The sequence below is a fragment of the Ranitomeya variabilis genome, chromosome 2 (genome assembly GCF_051348905.1).
Source record: "Ranitomeya variabilis isolate aRanVar5 chromosome 2, aRanVar5.hap1, whole genome shotgun sequence".
In the NCBI taxonomy this organism is placed as follows: domain Eukaryota; kingdom Metazoa; phylum Chordata; class Amphibia; order Anura; family Dendrobatidae; genus Ranitomeya; species Ranitomeya variabilis.
Genome location: NC_135233.1, coordinates 702,213,816 through 702,231,430, shown reverse-complemented (window position 1 = coordinate 702,231,430; position 17,615 = coordinate 702,213,816). Strand labels below are relative to the sequence as shown.

The 17,615-nt window shown below is 40.4% G+C and overlaps 1 protein-coding gene across 1 annotated transcript in view; it reads right to left on the bottom strand.

The window, feature by feature from the left end:
- LOC143807646 (uncharacterized) overlaps positions 1–17,615 on the bottom strand; it is a 1,106,746-nt gene that overhangs the window by 370,003 nt on the left and 719,128 nt on the right. The window contains exons 52-55 of the mRNA XM_077289447.1: positions 10,883–10,927; positions 9,759–9,806; positions 5,532–5,570; positions 3,956–4,003 (exon numbers count right to left, since the gene is read on the bottom strand). Of these exons, the coding sequence (XP_077145562.1) occupies positions 3,956–4,003; positions 5,532–5,570; positions 9,759–9,806; positions 10,883–10,927 (180 nt within the window). The remainder of the gene's footprint in view (positions 1–3,955; positions 4,004–5,531; positions 5,571–9,758; positions 9,807–10,882; positions 10,928–17,615) is intronic.

Here is a 17,615-nt window from a genome sequence, read left to right as displayed (position 1 = left end):
TAAAAAATCATATTTTTTCACAAAAATGATCTTTTCGCCCCCAATTTTTTATTTTCCCAAGGGTAAGAGAAGAAATTGGACCCCAAAAAATGTTGTGCAATTTGTCCTGAGTACGCTGATACCCCATATGTGGGTGTAAACCATTGTTTGGGCGCATGGCAGAGCTTGGAAGGGAAGGAGCGCCATTTGACTTTTCAATGCAAAATTGACTGGAATTGAGATGGGACGCCATGTTGCGTTTGGAGAGCCCCTGATGTGCCTAAACATTGAAACTCCCTACAAGTGACACCATTTTGGAAAGTAGACCCCCTAAGGAACTTATCTAGATGTGTGGTGAGCACTTTGACCCACCAAGTGCTTCACAGAAGTTTATAATGCAGAGCCGTAAAAATAAAAAATCATATTTTTTTCACAAAAATGATCTTTTTGCCCCCAATTTTTTATTTTCCCAAGGGTAAGAGAAGAAATTGGACCCCAAAAAATGTTGTGCAATTTGTCCTGAGTACGCTGATACCCCATATGTGGGTGTAAACCATTGTTTGGGCGCATGGCAGAGCTTGGAAGGGAAGGAGCGCCATTTGACTTTTCAATGCAAAATTGACTGGAATTGAGATGGGACGCCATGTTGCGTTTGGAGAGCCCCTGATGTGCCTAAACATTGAAACTCCCTACAAGTGACACCATTTTGGAAAGTAGACCCCCTAAGGAACTTATCTAGATGTGTTTTGAGAGCTTTGAACCCCCAAGTGTTTCACTACAGATTATAACGCAGAGCCGTGAAAATAATTTTTTTTTTTTTTCTCAAAAATGATTTTTTAGCCCCCAGCTTTGTATTTTTACAAGGGTAACAGAATAAATTTGACCCCAAAATTTGTTTTCCAATTTGTCCTGAGTACGCTGATACCCCATATGTGGGGGGGAACCACTGTTTGGGCGCATGACAGAGCTCGGAAGGGAAGGAGCGCCATTTGGAATGCAGACTTAAATGGATTGGTCAGCAGCCGTCACGTTGCATTTGCAGAGCCCCTGATGTACCCAAACAGTACAAACCCCCCACAAGTGACCCCATATTGGAAACTAGACCTCCCAAGGAACTTATCTAGATGTGTTGTGAGAACTTTGAACCCCCAAGTGTTTCACTACAGTTTATAATGCAGAGCCGTGAAAATAAAACATTTTTTTTTTCCCACAAAAATGATTTTTAGCCCCCCAAATTTTTATTTTCCTAAGGATAACAAGAGAACTTGGACCCCAGAAGTTGTTGTTCAATTTGTCCCGAGTACGCTGATAACACATATGTTGGGGTAAACCCCTTTTTGGGCGCACGGGAGAGCTCGGAAGGGAAGGAGCACTGTTTTACTTTTTCAATGCAGAATTGGCTGGAATTGAGATTGGACGCCATGTCGCGCTTGGAGAGCCCCTGATGTGCCTGGACAGTGGAAACCCCCCAATTCTACCTGAAACCCTAACCCAAAGACACCCCTAACCCTAATCCCAACGGTAACCCTAACCACACCCCTAGCCCTGACACACCCATAATTCTAATCCCAACCCTAATCCAAACGTAAATGTAATCCAAACCCTAACCCTAACTTTAGCCCCAACCCTAACTTTAGCCCCAACCCTAACTTTACCTCCAACCCTAGCCCTAACCCTAACCCTACCCCTAACCCTAACCCTAAACGTGACTGAAATACGTGGCACTGAAATACGTGGCACTGAAATACGTGGCACTGAAATACGTGGCACTGAAATACGTGGCACTGAAATACGTGATACGTGGCACTTAAATACGTGGCACTGAAACACGTGGCACTGAAATACGTGGCACTGAAATACGTGGCACTGAAATACGTGGCACTGAAATACGTGGCACTTAAATAAGTGGCACTGAAATATGTGATATGTGGCACTTAAATACGTGACACTGAAATACGTGGCACTTAAATACGTGGCACTGAAACACGTGGCACTGAAATACGTGATACGTGGCACTGAAATACGTGGCACTGAAATACGTGGCACTGAAATACGTGCAACTGAAATACGTGGTACTAAAATATGTGGCACTGAAATACGTGATACGTGGCACTGAAATACGTGGCACTGAAACACGTGCCACTGAAATACGTGATACGTGGCACTGAAATACATGGCACTGAAATACGTGGCACTGAAATACGTGGCACTGAAATACGTGGCACTGAAATACGTGGCACTATGACTGTCAGAAAATGTTCATTAAACGGTTAGGGGTGAGGTTAGGGGTAGAGTTAGGGTTAGGGTTTGGATCCCTTTATCACCTTGATGGTGGTGGGTGGCTTTTCAGTGTGTTTTCTGTTTTTTTCGATAAAAATGCATGCGTTTTTAACGCAAACAAACGCATGTGCTTAAAAACGCAAGAAAATACTGCAGGTTGTATTTCTGAAAATGAACGCATGCAGAAAAAAACCGCATGCGTTTGAAAACGCGACCAAACGCGTACAAAAAAACCGCATGCGTTTTCAATGTTAAATATAGGGAAAAAACGCATGCGTTTTTTTGTGCAAAAAACGCTGCAGACAAAAACGGAAGTGTGAAACCAGCGACGCTTTTTATAGCAAAAAAGTTTTTGCGTCTCCACATTTTGAGATCTATAATTTTTCCACATTTGCTCCACAGAGTCATGTGAGGTCTTGTTTTTTGCGGGACGAGTTGACGTTTTTATTGGTAACATTTTCGGACACGTGACCGTTTTTGATCGCTTTTTATTCCGATTTTTGTGAGGCAGAATGACCAAAAACCTGCTATTCATGAATTTCTTTTGGGAGAGGCGTTTATACCGTTCCGGGTTTGGTAAAATTGATAAAGCAGTTTTATTCGTCGGGTCAGTACGATTACAGCGATATCTCATTTATATCATTTTTTTATGTTTTGGCGCTTTTATACGATAAAAACTATTTTATAGAAAAAAAAATTATTTTGGTATCGCTTTATTCTCAGGACTATAACTTTTTTATTTTTTTGCTGATGATGCTGTATGGCGGCTTGTTTTTTGCGGGACAAGATGACGTTTTCAGCAGTACCATGGATATTTATATCAGTCTTTTTGATCGCGTGTTATTCCACTTTTTGTTCGGCGGTATGGTAATAAAGCGTTGTTTTTTGCCTCGTTTTTTTTTTTTTTTTTCTTACGGTGTTTACTGAAGGGGTTAACTAGTGTGGCAGTTTTATAGGTTGGGTCGTTACGGACGTGGCGATACTAAATATGTGTACTTTTATTGTTTTTTTTTTAAATTTAGATAAAGAAATGTATTTATGGGAATAATATTTTTTTTTTTTTTTCATTATTTTGGAATATTTTTTTTTATTTTTTTTTACACATTTGGAATTTTTTTTTTTTACTTTTTTACTTTGCCCCAGGGGGGGACAATACAGATCGGTGATCTGTCAGTTTGCATAGCACTCTGACAGATCACCGATCTGATTGAAGTGCAGGCTGCTTCACAGTGCCTGCTCTGAGCAGGCGTCTGTGAAGCCACCTCCCTCCCTGCAGGACCCGGATCCGCGGCCATCTTGGATCCGGGTCTGGAGCAGGCAGGGAGGGAGGTAAGACCCTCGCAGCAACGCGATCACATCGCGTTGCTGCGGGGGGCTCAGGGAAGCCCGCAGGGAGCCCTCTCCCTGCGCGATGCTTCCCTGCATCGCCGGCACATCGCGATCATGTTTGATCGCGGTGTGCCGGGGGTTAATGTGCCGGGGGCGGTCCGTGACCGCTCCTGGCACATAGTGCCGGATGTCAGCTGCGATATGCAGCCGACACCCGGCCGCGATCGGCCGCGCTCCCCCCGTGAGCGCGGCCGATCGGCTATGACGTACTATCCCGTCGGCGGTCATACGGGCCCACCCCACCTCGACGGGATAGTACGTCAAATGTCGGGAAGGGGTTAAATGTACATTCTAGTGCATGTCTTACCAGCCCTGGCGTCTAAGGATATCGGCTCTTCTTTCACTGATGGGCTCACTACACAAACCAAATTAAACAAAATAAATGTTTGTACAATTAATGAATGTTTCTTTTCATGTCAAATTATTTAAAGGAACCTGGAGGAAAGTTGACCACACTATCCCTAAGATGTAAATTATTCATTTTTTAAACAAATTCACAAACACTCATAATCTCAAAAGTAGGACTTCAATGTGCACTTACAGGATGGTGAGTGAGCTGCCAGTGAATTTCCGGAACCACAAGAGACATAATAATGTCTAACCACCTACACCAATAGGTAGAGGAGAAAATGGGCCACAGGGATTTGAAGCTTGGTAAGCATTAACACATCTAATTCATTGGGTGTGAGGATTGCTTGGCTGGCTTAATTATCATTGATCTTGGTGGCGCATCATTATATGTAAAGCTGCATGGTTATTATTGCTTGATAGTCAGGAAACATAGAATAATTAGCATATAATTAATAGTGAAAAAATCTGCATTTGTTCAATCTCCCTTTGCATATTGTATTCTTTCTCTCCTCTTTATTCCTAACTCTTAGGATACTGCAGTGATATGTGCTATGAGACTACTGTAAATAAAGCAATGTTTTCCATTGTACAGACATTGCTAATTAATACAATTAGAAAGCAATTCGGTCTAAACAAAGGACATTAAAGTCTCACAGACATAGGTAATTTACAGTGCAGTAAAAGGGCATCCATTCAAGTATTTTGACTTGAGGTAAAATATATACGTTAGAGGGATTTTCTACAGTAACAAAAAAAATAACTGTTGCATGCTCTATTGTGTGCAGTATATGTGATGGCATTCTTTCCTAGAAGCACAGATAGCACATGAAAGAAACTTCTATACAGTACTGATATGAATTCATTGCTTTACTCCAGAATATTTTCATTTCAAAATACTCTATAACCTATACTCTGCTGTGAGTTGATCATAGTGGAGTGTTTTGAAGTTGGTAAATGGCCAACTAAAATGTGAGCTGTAGCTGGGAGAGAGGCAAGCCATAGACTCTCTCTGAATGGAGACTGCATGGGTCAGCCAGGAAAGCTGAGCAGACTTTGTGCTGGAGCCACAGAGAAACATGTAAAAGCTGCCACCTATTTAGCATGAAACACTTCTGCTTGGTCCAGGAAGCTACTGGATATCAGGCTGAAGGTGATGCTGAAACTGGTAGGACTGTATTTCTTCTTGGTGTAAAGTTTCCTGGGAGAATGGATTGTATATGTCACCATATTGTTTCTGGGAGGAAGAAAGACCTCTGGTTTTGGCAGTCTCAGGTAGAAGCTGAGTGGGAGAGAACTGTAGCCATTATAGCTTGTGCCCTGAAGAAGCTATTTTGGCTCTGAATCTCTTGAAGTTTTATGAAAGCAATAAATCTGCACATGCTTGGACCAAATTGCATTGCCTGTGTGAACGCTATACCTAATGCCTATCTGAGAGCGTGGATACCTACAGTATATAAATATGTATATTACAATATATAATATGTGTATATACAGACAAATATCAAATGCATGAAAAAGAGAATAACACATACCTTTCTCTGCTTCAGAAACCTCTTTTAAGACCTCTTTTTCTTTAAAAAGAAATAAAAAAAACAAATTAATGAATTGCTCATAGCTAGTGATGAACAAACCCATGGAAGTTCGGGTTCACCGGGTTTGGCCGGACTTTCTGAAAAGTCCAGTTCGGGACTCCAACTTGACCCCAGACATAGAACCCCATATATGTTGATGGGGACCCGAACTTTAGTGCTGTAAAATGGCTGTAAAAAGGCCAAAGTAAGGGCTAAGGGGCTACAAAAGAAAGAAAATGGGGGTAAGAGCAAGACAATTGCCCTGCAACCAAATGCAGATAGGAAAATTACTTAAATGGGTTATACTGTATCACCATAGCAATCATGGTAAAATAGGAAGTAAATAAAGAACATAACATTTTTAACAGTGACCCCATAGAGACTGAGGCTTGCTACCAACAGTCCGGTTAAAAACTTGACCCACAGAGAGTGGGGGAGAGTATCCCCACATTAACTTGCAACCTTTACCCTCAGACCATGGAGCACAGTACCCTCACAGAAGCTGAGTCAAATTTCACCCACAGAGCATGGGGAACAATACCCATACATAAGATTACACTAAATTTCATTCACAGATCATGGGGAACAATACCCCTACATAAGATTATTAAAATTTCAGCTACAGAGCATGGTGTACAATACCCCCACAGAAGAAGTTTAGCAATTTCAGGCTCAGAGTATGGAGAACAATACACACACATTAGCTCACATTAACTTTCAGCCACAGAGCATGGGCCATGATACCCCAAATGTTCAAAAATGTATGCTACAGTACTGTGTATTGCAAATGCATCTGAGGAAAACATAGTAGGTCCCGAATCCCAAAGAGTTTGCCTTCAAAGAATTATTGTTCAAAGCAGGCAACCACATTTGAATTAGGGCTTTTAACCCCATTCTGCCATCTTTCTTACAATTTTTGCCACATATTATGGTGCACAATACACTCACAGTAGATTACAGTAAATTTTATCCACAAAGCATATTTTCCCATTTCTATGAGAAAGCTGATTATAAATTTCACACGCAGACAATGGGACACATTACCCCCACAGCTCAAAAATGTCTGTTCCAGTAGCATATGTTACAAATGCCATCAATGAAAAGCTGGTAGTATGATCTTGGATCGAGCTGGCGATCCGCAGTGAGGCTTGTACCAACAGTACAGTTAAAAATTTCACCCATATCGCATGTTTACACATTTCCCCCACAGAAACTGATGATAAATATCACCCACAGAGCATGTTTATAGATTTAACCCACATAAGCTGATAACAAATATCTCCCACAGAGAATTGGCCAGAGTACCCCCAGAGAACCCTCACAGAATCTTATTAAAAAATTCACTCACAAAGCATGTTTTCACATTTGCCATACAGCTCCAAAATTTCACTTCCAGGAGTGTACAAGCAACTGCAGATAAAAAGCTTGTAGTTGGATTCTGGATATGTCACCCCAGTGCTCTTGCCTTAGAGTCCCGGGGGCCCAAAGTGTTTCCCTTGAAACAAATTAGTGTTCAAAGCAGGCAACCACATCTGAATTCTTCAGCTAGGGGTAATGGAATTATACTTTGTTTCTGTTTTCTTATTTGCTTGAACTGGAATCAGGAATAAAAGGGGACCCAGTGTAACACAAAGTGAAGGAACTTAGCCATGCAATCTCAAACCACGCAAAGGCGGAGTTACAAAGTTCACATGGGTTACAGAGAATCATGGTTCTATTCTGGAGATCCAGCCTACTGTTAGCATACAACATCGAAGGAAGGCAGCAGTCAAGTAAATTAATCAGTTCTCAAATGAGTCAGCAGCTGATATTTCAAGACAGAATAGCGATCCATGACAATTTGAAGGCTCTGTAATTGGAATGAGTTGTTAAATTCTTTAATGAGCATTATTTCCCCCAACAGAGTAAACATTTTGTTGAAATATGATTAATGAAAATTCTAAACAGCACCTATACCTTAACTAAAATGCAATAGGCATTAAAATAACCTACAGATTTGTGGGGATTAGTGATGAGCAAATATACTCGTTACTCGAGATATTCCGAGCACGCTCGGGTGTCCTCCGAGTATTTTCTAGTGCTCGGAGATTTAGTTTTCCTCACCTCAGCTGAATGATTTACATCTCTCAGACAGCTTCATTACATGTGGGGATTCCCTAGCAACCAGGCAGCCCCCACATGTACTTATGCTGGCTAACAGATGTAAATCATTCAGTTGCGGTGATGAAAACTAAATCTCCGAGCACTAAAAAATACTCAGAGGTTACCCGAGCGTGCTCGGGAAATCTCGAGTAACGAGTATATTCGGTCATCACTAGTGGGGATCAGAAGTGCAGGGTTAGGGAGATAGAAACATTGAGTTCAACTGTTAGATCTAAAAACTTGTTAGCAGTGGGGCTAATTAGGTAGAAGTGCCTAGGTTCTGCACAAAAGAAGCTGCACAAGCTCTAAGACTTTCTATGTAGTTTGCATAACACTCTGTATGTGCACTGAAGATCTAATTGCTTCTGCCTCTTGAGCATTGCCTTTTTGACAAGCCTTTTGAGTGATCAGTAGGAGTACCAGATGTGAATTCCCCCAATCCACAGGATATTTCAGCCCTTTGTGACATATTTAAATAAAAGTTAAAGTGTAGGTAATTTAAAAAAAAACACAAAGCAAAACAATGCCAGCATTTACAGGGACTCGGTCAGCACATAATAACTATTTCAACCAAGTACTCAGTGCTTCATGGTGGGGCAAATAGTTTATATACACTTCCAACCTGTTTGCTCTCCATCTATCAGCACTAGTGATGAGCGAATATACTCGTTACTCGAGATTTCCTGAGCACGCTTGGGGGTCCTCCGAGTGTTTTTTAGTGCTCGGAGATTTAGTTTTCCTCACCTCAGCTGAATGATTTACATCTCTTAGCCAGCTTCATTACATGTGGGGATTCCCTAGCAACCAGGCAACCCCCACATGTACTTGTGCTGGCTAACAGATGTAAATCATGCTGCTGAGGTGATGAAAACTAAATCTCCGAGCACTAAAAAATATTCGGAGGTCACCCGAGCATGCTCAGGAAATCTCGAGTAACGAGTATATTCGCTCATCACTAATCAGCACCCTTCTCTGGCTTTATGAAGCCAGAGCTGTCAATCAAAGAAGAGGGTGGTTAGATTGAGGGAAAACAAGCAGGTGGGAAGGTGCATATAAATGATTGACCCCGCTGTGATGCACTGAGTGGTTGGACTTAGTTTGAATAGTTATTCTGTGCTGACAGAGTCCATTTAATTACTGAGTCCCGCAACTTTTGGCCGTGCTTTCACAGGAAATTCTGAACCTTCCCAAACCTACCACCTCATCTTTTAGTATCAGAATATCGAATAAAAAAGAGTGCTATCTACTGCAGAAATACTGCACTTATCAATTTATGTGTAATACATGTTTTTGTACTTTTTAACCAATGTATTAATGCAGTAAATAGAGGTCTTTTAGCTGATGCTGCAATGTCTTCTGATAACTAGTGAGATTTTCTGTTCTGTAAAGATATGATGTTGTAGCCGGTAGTTGACAGGTGCTAAACATTAAGAGATTGCACAACCCAGAAATGTCATGTAGACTTCTATATAGAGCTGGATATTTACTTACAAGTATAAAACATGTTTTCATTACCTTGCTTTATTGTGTCATTTTTTTTTTTTTTTAATATTTTTGTGGGATTATAAATTTGTAAAACATAACTGATACCCTGCTTCATGTGAAAGGTGATCTTGGAAGTTTGATAAAAAATACAAAAAATGAGAAATCCACTTCCACAATAACATTAATGATATTAATTGATAAAGTTCTGTAAAGATATGATGTTGTAGCCGGTAGTTGACAGGTGCTAAACATTAAGAGATTGCACAACCCAGAAATGTCATGTAGACTTCTATATAGAGCTGGATATTTACTTACAAGTATAAAACATGTTTTCATTACTTTGCTTTATTGTGTCATTTTTTTTTTTTTTTAATATTTTTGTGGGATTATAAATTTGTAAAACATAACTGATACCCTGCTTCATGTGAAAGGTGATCTTGGAAGTTTGATAAAAAATACAAAAAATGAGAAATCCACTTCCACAATAACATTAATGATATTAATTGATAAAGAACTGTATCTATCACATTATAACAAAGAAAGCCAATATACAATTGTTACCTTCAATTATTTCTCTTGGCTCTGGTTCAAGGTGCTTTGCAGGCTCTTCTGAAAAATATTTTTTTTTCTTTAATCATCAATTTTTTATTAAAAATTATTTTTTTAGAGCAATAATAATGAAACTCAGTCAGTAGACACCATTATTTCCATCAAAATTAAGCCAAAAGGTGGCATCCAATGCTTAAAACAGCTCTGATGATAGTTAGTAAGATTTTGGGTTCTATAAGGCTACGTTCCCACGTTGAGCTTTTGGTGAAATTTTGACGCTGCAGAATTTCTGAACCTATTATTTAGACTAGGTTATTTTATATAGTTTTTGTGTGCGTTTTCTTAGCATGAGTTTTTATTGCGTTTTTGACGTTGCAGATTTTGTATCTTTTTAGTGTGTCATGCTTTAAATAAAGCTGCTTTGTTTTTGATTCTTCCTGGTAATTGACTTTGAGAAAACTTTATTCATACACTTAGGTGCTTATTATATGCGTTTTTATTGCGTTTCCAATGGTGAAACGCACTAAAAACACAAGTAGATCTTCTACCTGCAGATTTTCTGCATGTAATAAAGGTCTATGGATAAAATTCGTACAAAAAACTCAGTGTACCTAGTAGAGAAATTGACACATTGCAGATTTGAAGCACACACCACAGGTGAGTTTACGCTGAGAAAAAAAAGTAGTGTGCATGAAATTTCTATAAATCCCATCCACTTTGCTGGAACTGTTAGATTCTGAGTTTGTGATGCAGAAAAGATATGCAGCATCAAAAATGCACCAAAACCTCGTTGTGGGCATGTAGCCTAAAGGTATGAAGTTGAAGTTGGTAGTGGAAAGGTGCTGAACATTCAGGGATTGCACAACCCAGAAATTTCACCCTGATTTCTGTATGAAATTGGACATTTAATTGCAAGTATAAAATATTTTTTGTTACTTTACTGTGTCATATTAAAATAAAATTATATGTGTGGGGCTATAGATTATTCAAATAAAACTGATACAACGTTTCAGTTAATAGTTGCTGTTACATTTGATATTAAAATACAGTACACAATATAATTTAGGATCTTAATTGTTAAAACATTCTATTAAACACATTCTATCAATGAAAGCCAATGTACAATTTTTTTCTACCTTCAATTATTTCTCTTGTCTCTGGTTCAAGGTGTTTTGCAGGCTCTGCTGAAAAAAGTTTTTTTTCTTTAATCATTGAGTTTTTAGCAGAAAATAATTATTTAGAGCAAAAATAATCAAATGCAATCAGTACAGACCATTATTTCCAACAAACCTGAGCTTAAAACATGGCGTAATGGGATTAAAACAAGTTCGTCTATGGCTATAAATAACATAAAAATTTTGAAAATGTGTCTATATTGGTAATAATTCATATTATTATTTATTATATAATTTTGTTCTGGCTAGACATAATGAATTTATTTTTTATGATCAATCATGTGCATAAAAATGAAAAAAAAATGTCTAGTGATAACAAGTTAGCACATATCCTTTGGATACATGAAACTTACTGATGGGTGGGGTCTAGACCACAGTCATCGATCTGCAGAATATGGAATATGACTGAACATTTTTATCTCCATTACAAAATGTTTCAGTAGGTCGGATAAACAACCACATTCATTAATTTATTCATTCATCCATCTCTCTAGGGATGCTAGAATGTCGAATGTAGAGATTGTATCATTCTGTATCAGAATGTAGAGATTGTCAGCTCAATATGGAATGAATGTATAGGCAGTTGTGTAACTTCATTCCAGCACAGATAAAACTTCCCTATTCTGCCTATTAGCAGATCTCATCGGTTTCAAACCCACTAATCAACAAGTAGTAACCTAGCTAATTTTGATTGCTTAACCCCTTCACCCCCAAGGGTGGTTTGCACGTTAATGACCGGGCCAATTTTTACAATTCTGACCACTGTCCCTTTATGAGGTTATAACTCTGGAACGCTTCAACGGATCTTGGCGATTCTGACATGGTTTTCTCGTGACATATTGTACTTCATGATAGTGGTAAAATTTCTTTGATATTACCTGCGTTTATTTGCAAAAAAAATGGAAATTTGGCGAAAATTTTGAAAATTTTGCAATTTTCCAACTTTGAATTTTTATGCCCTTAAATCACAGAGATATGTCACACAAAATACTTAATAAGTAACATTTCCCACATGTCTACTTTACATCAGCACAATTTTGGAACCAAAATTTTTTTTGTTAGGGAGTTATAAGGGTTAAAAGTTGACCAGCAATTTCTCATTTTTACAACACCATTTTTTTTTAGGGACCACATCTCATTTGAAGTCATTTTGAGGGGTCTATATGATAGAAAATACCCAAGTGTGACACCATTCTAAAAACTGCACCCCGCAAGGTGCTCAAAACCATATTCAAGAAGTTTATTAACCCTTCTGGTGCTTCACAGGAATTTTTGGAATGTTTAAATAAAAATGAACATTTAACTTTTTTTCACACAAAATTTACTTCAGCTCCAATTTGTTTTATTTTACCAAGGGTAACAGGAGAAAATGGACCCCAAAAGTTGTTGTACAATTTGTCCTGAGTACGCCGATAACCCATATGTGGGGGTAAACCACTGTTTGGGCGCATGACAGAGCTCGGAAGCGAAGGAGCGCCATTTGACTTTTCAATGCAAAATTGACTGGAATTGAGATGGGACGCCATGTTGCGTTTGGGGAGCCCCTGATGTGCCTAATCATTGAAACCCCCCACAAGTGACACCATTGTGGAAAGTAGACCCCCTAAGGAACTTATCTAGAGGTGTGGTGAGCACTTTGACCCACCAAGTGCTTCACAGAAGTTTATAATGCAGAACCGTAAAAATAAAAAATCATATTTTTTCACAAAAATTATTTTTCGCCCCCAATTTTTTATTTTCCCAAGGGTAAGAGAAGAAATTGGACCCCAAAAGTTGTTGTACAATTTGTCCTGAGTACGCTGATACCCCATATGTGGGGATAAACCACTGTTTGGGCGCATGGGAGACCTCGGAAGGGAAGGAGCGCCGTTTGACTCTTCAATGCAAAATTGACAGGAATTGAGATGGGACGTCATGTTGCGTTTGGAGAGCCCCTGATGTGCATAAACATTGAAACCCCCCACAAGTGACACCATTTTGGAAAGTAGACCCCCTAAGGAACTTATCTAGAGGTGTGGTGAGCCCTTTGACCCACCAAGTGCTTCACAGAAGTTTATAATGCAGAACCGTAAAAATAAAAAATCATATTTTTTCACAAAAATTAACTTTTCACCCCCAATTTTATATTTTCCCAAGGGTAAGAGAAGAAATTGGACCCCAAAAGTTGTTGTACAATTTGTCCTGAGTACGCTGATACCCCATATGTGGGGGTAAACCACTGTTTGGGCGCATGGGAGAGCTCGGAAGGGAAGTAGCACCGTTTGACTTTTCAATGCAAAATTGACAGGAATTGAGATGGGACGCCATGTTGCGTTTGGAGAGCCACTGATGTGCCTAAACATTGAAACCCCCCACAAGTGACACCATTTTGGAAAGTAGACCCCCTAAGGAACTTATGTAGATGTGTTTTGAGCGCTTTGACCCACCAAGGGCTTCACAAAAGTCAATAATGCAGAGCCGTAAAAATAAAACAAAAATTTTTTCCCACAAAAATTATTTTTTTAGCCCCCAGTTTTGTATTTTCCCGAGGGTAGCAGGAGAAATTGGACCCCAAAATTTGTTGTCCAATTTGTCCTGAGTGCGCTGATACCCCATATGTGGGGGGGAACCACCGTTTGGATGCATGGAAGGGCTCGGAAATGAAGGAGCGCCATTTGGAATGCAGACTTAGATGGAATGGTCTGCAGGCGTCACATTGCGTTTGCAGAGCCCCTAATGTACCTAAACAGTAGAAACCCCCCACAAGTGACACCATGTTGGAAAGTAGACCCCCTAAGGAACTTATCTAGATGTGTGGTGAGTGCTTTGACCCACCAAGGGCTTCACAGAAGTTTATAATGCAGAGCCCTAAAAATAAAACAAAAATTTTTTCCCACAAAAATTATTTTTCAGCCCCCAGTTTTGTATTTTCCCGAGGGTAACAGGAGAAATTGGACCCCAAAAGTTATTGTCCAATTTGTCCTGAGTGCGCTGATACCCCATATGTGGGGAGAACCACCGTTTGGATGCATGGGAGGGCTCGGAAGGGAAGGAGCGCCATTTGAAATGCAGACTTAGATGGAATGGTCTGCAGGCGTCACATTGCGTTTGCAGAGCCCCTAATGTACCTAAACAGTAGAAGCCCCGCACAAGTGACCCCATTTTGGAAACTAGACCCCCCAAGGAACTTATCTAGATGTGTTGTAAGAACTTTGAACCCCCAAGTGTTTCACTACAGTTTATAACGCAGAGCCGTGAAAATAAAAAATCCTTTTTTTTCCCACAAAAATTATTTTTTAGCCCCAGTTTTGTATTTTCCCAGGGGTAACAGGAGAAATTGGACCCCAAAGGTTGTTGTCCTATTTGTCCTGAGTACGCTGATACCCCATATGTTGGGGTAAACCCCTGTTTGGGCACACGGGAGAGCTCGGAAGGGAAGGAGCACTGTTTTACTTTTTCAACGCAGAATTGGCTGGAATTGAGATCGGACGCCATGTCGCGTTTGGAGAGCCCCTGATGTGCCGAAACAGTGGAAACCCCCCAATTATAACTGAAACCCTAATCCAAACACACCCCTAACCCTAATCCCAACAGTAACCCTAACCACACCTCTAACCCTGACACACCCCTAACCCTAATCCCAACCCTATTCCCAACCGTAAATGTAATCTAAACCCTAACCGTAACTTTAGCCCCAACCCTAACCCTAACTTTAGCCCCAACCCTAACTGTAGCCTTAACCCTAGCCCCAACCCTAGCCCTAACCCTAACCCTAATGGGAAAATGGAAATAAATACTTTTTTTTATTTTTCCCTAACTAAGGGGGTGATGAAGGGGGGTTTGATTTACTTTTATAGCGAGTTTTTTAGCGGATTTTTATGATTGGCAGCCATCACACACTGAAAGACGCTTTTTATTGCAAAAAATATTTTTTGCGTTACCACATTTTGAGAGTTATAAATTTTCCATATTTTGGTCCACAGAGTCATGTGAGGTCTTGTTTTTTGCGGGACGAGTTGACGTTTTTATTGGTAACTTTTTGGGCACGTCACATTTTTTGATCGCTTTTTATTCCGATTTTTGTGAGGCAGAATGACCAAAAACCAGCTATTCATGAATTTCTTTTGGGAGAGGCGTTTATACTGTTCCGCGTTTGGTAAAATTGATAAAGCAGTTTTATTCTTCGGGTCAGTACGATTACAGCGATACCTCATTTATATTATTTTTTTATGTTTTGGCGCTTTTATACGATAAAAACTATTTTATGGAAAAAATAATTATTTTTGCATCGCTTTATTCTCAGGACTATAACTTTTTATTTTTTTGCTGATCATGCTGTATGGCGGCTCGTTATTTGCGGGACAAGATGACGCTTTCAGCGGTACCATGGTTATTTATATCTGTCTTTTTGATCGCGTGTTATTCCACTTTTTGTTCGCCGGTATGATAATAAAGCGTTGTTTTTTGCCTCGTTTTTTTTTTTTTTCTTATGGTGTTTACTGAAGGGGTTAACTAGTGGGCCAGTTTTATAGGTCGGGTCGTTACGGACGCGGCGATACTAAATATGTGTACTTTTATTGTTTGTTTTTTTTTATTTAGATAAAGAAATGTATTTATGGGAATAATATTTTTATTTTTTTTTCATTATTTTTGAATTTTTTTTTACACATTTGGAAATTTTTTTTTTAACTTTTTTACTATGCCCCAGGGGGGGACAATACAGATCGGTGATCTGCCAGTTTGCATAGCACTCTGACAGATCACCGATCTGAGAGAAGTGCAGGCTGCTTCACAGTGCCTGCTCTGAGCAGGCTTCTGTGAAGCCACCTCCCTCCCTGCAGGACCCGGATCCGCGGCCATCTTGGATCCGGGTCTGGAGCAGGCAGGGAGGGAGGTAAGACCCTCGCAGCAACGCGATCACATCGCGTTGCTGCGGGGGGCTCAGGGAAGCCCGCAGGGAGCCCCCTCCCTGCGCGATGCTTCCCTGCACCGCCGGCACATCGCGATCATGTTTGATCGCGGTGTGCCGGGGGTTAATGTGCCGGGAGCGGTCCATGACCGCTCCTGGCACATAGTGCCGGATGTCAGCTGCGATAGGCAGCTGACACCCGGCCGCGATCCCCGGCCCCCGTGAGCGCCGCCGATCGCGCTGGACGTACTATCCCGTCGGTGGTCATACGGGCCCACCCCACCTCGACGGGATAGTACGTCCGATGTCAGGAAGGGGTTAAAAAAGATTTTAAAGCTTAAGAATTTATTGTGGTCAAACATTCAGCAAGACTAAATACTGTATTTTAAAAAGTTTAAATGTAAAAAATAAAAATGTAGCAATCCACTAGCACGATTTAATTTACTTTTTGTAGGTAAGTAATACAGCAATACAGTTACCATAAAAATGAAAAATACATGTTATTGAAATTAAGAATGTAAATGCTCAGGTGCTCGTTGCTCGGGTTGAGCAAATTGGAATGCTTAAGTGCTCGACCCGAGCAACGAGCCCAATGTAAGTCTATGGGAAACTCTAGCATTCTTGTTGTGACCCCCCCAGAGGACTTTTGAGGGTCTAAAAACTATGGAAATTGATGGGAAAAGTGCTCAAATGACATGGGAATAGCATGGGGAAGACCCCTGGAAGCAATTCTGACTCCCAGGTCACTGCTGTGAACAATGTTGCATTTTGAAATTTAGCGGAGAATATGTGTGTCTGTCTACGGCTGTCTGCGTGTGTATAAGGCTGTCAGCGTGTGTATGCAGCTGTCTGCGTGTGTGTACAGCTGTCTGTGTGTATGTGCATGTGTCTGCGGGTGTGTGCAGGTGTCTGTGTGTGCAGTAACGCTACCTCCAGTATAGTCGGTCAGAGCACTGCGGGATCATGCTGGCAGATGTCAGTGTGATTCCGCAGCTGACTGTGACCTGCAGCAGTGAAGCAGGCTTGGCCCGATGAGACTACTGCTACCATCCGGCTATGTCTGGTGTCACTGATAAAAGTGACAGCAGGTATCACTGATAGGAGAATAGTATCATCTGCCAGTGCCTGGGACAATGAGACTACTGCTCCCATCGGGATATCTCTCGTGTCACTAATAACATAGACAACAGGTGCCGCTGATGGGAGAGTAGTATCATCTACCGCCACCTGTGCTCACTGTTAAAAAAAGAGTAAAATAACATACATATTCATTATTCACATAATACATACATACTCAGATAGAATTAAAAACACATTATACTCATTGCACACCTAATCTCCTACACCTTCGTTTCCTAGAAATAACGTAAAATAAAAACCAACATATACTCCCTGTCCGCCGTAGTCCAAGGTAATCCAGATTGTCCCCAAATGATCTCAGGTGTAGAACAGTCACATCGGGATATGTGACCGCTCTACCCGACCGGCGATACACTGACAGGAGATAAACGCCCCAGCAGCCCTGTTTGAATACAGTCATATTCTCTGAAGCTTGTGGTGATTGCCACCTTTCTTTGATTTACTCCACATACCTGCTTTTATATGTAGTCTTGGCATGGGCATTTTATACAATAAATTAACCCACTATAAAATTTTTATTTATAGAAAAATATAGTTAATACTATTCAATTTTACCTACATTAGGAGAAGAGACAATAGGAGAACATCCTTAGAAATTACCAATCTTATTTACTATCCAGACACAGCTAGCAGTGTACGGGCATGTTCACACTTTGCGGGTTTTAC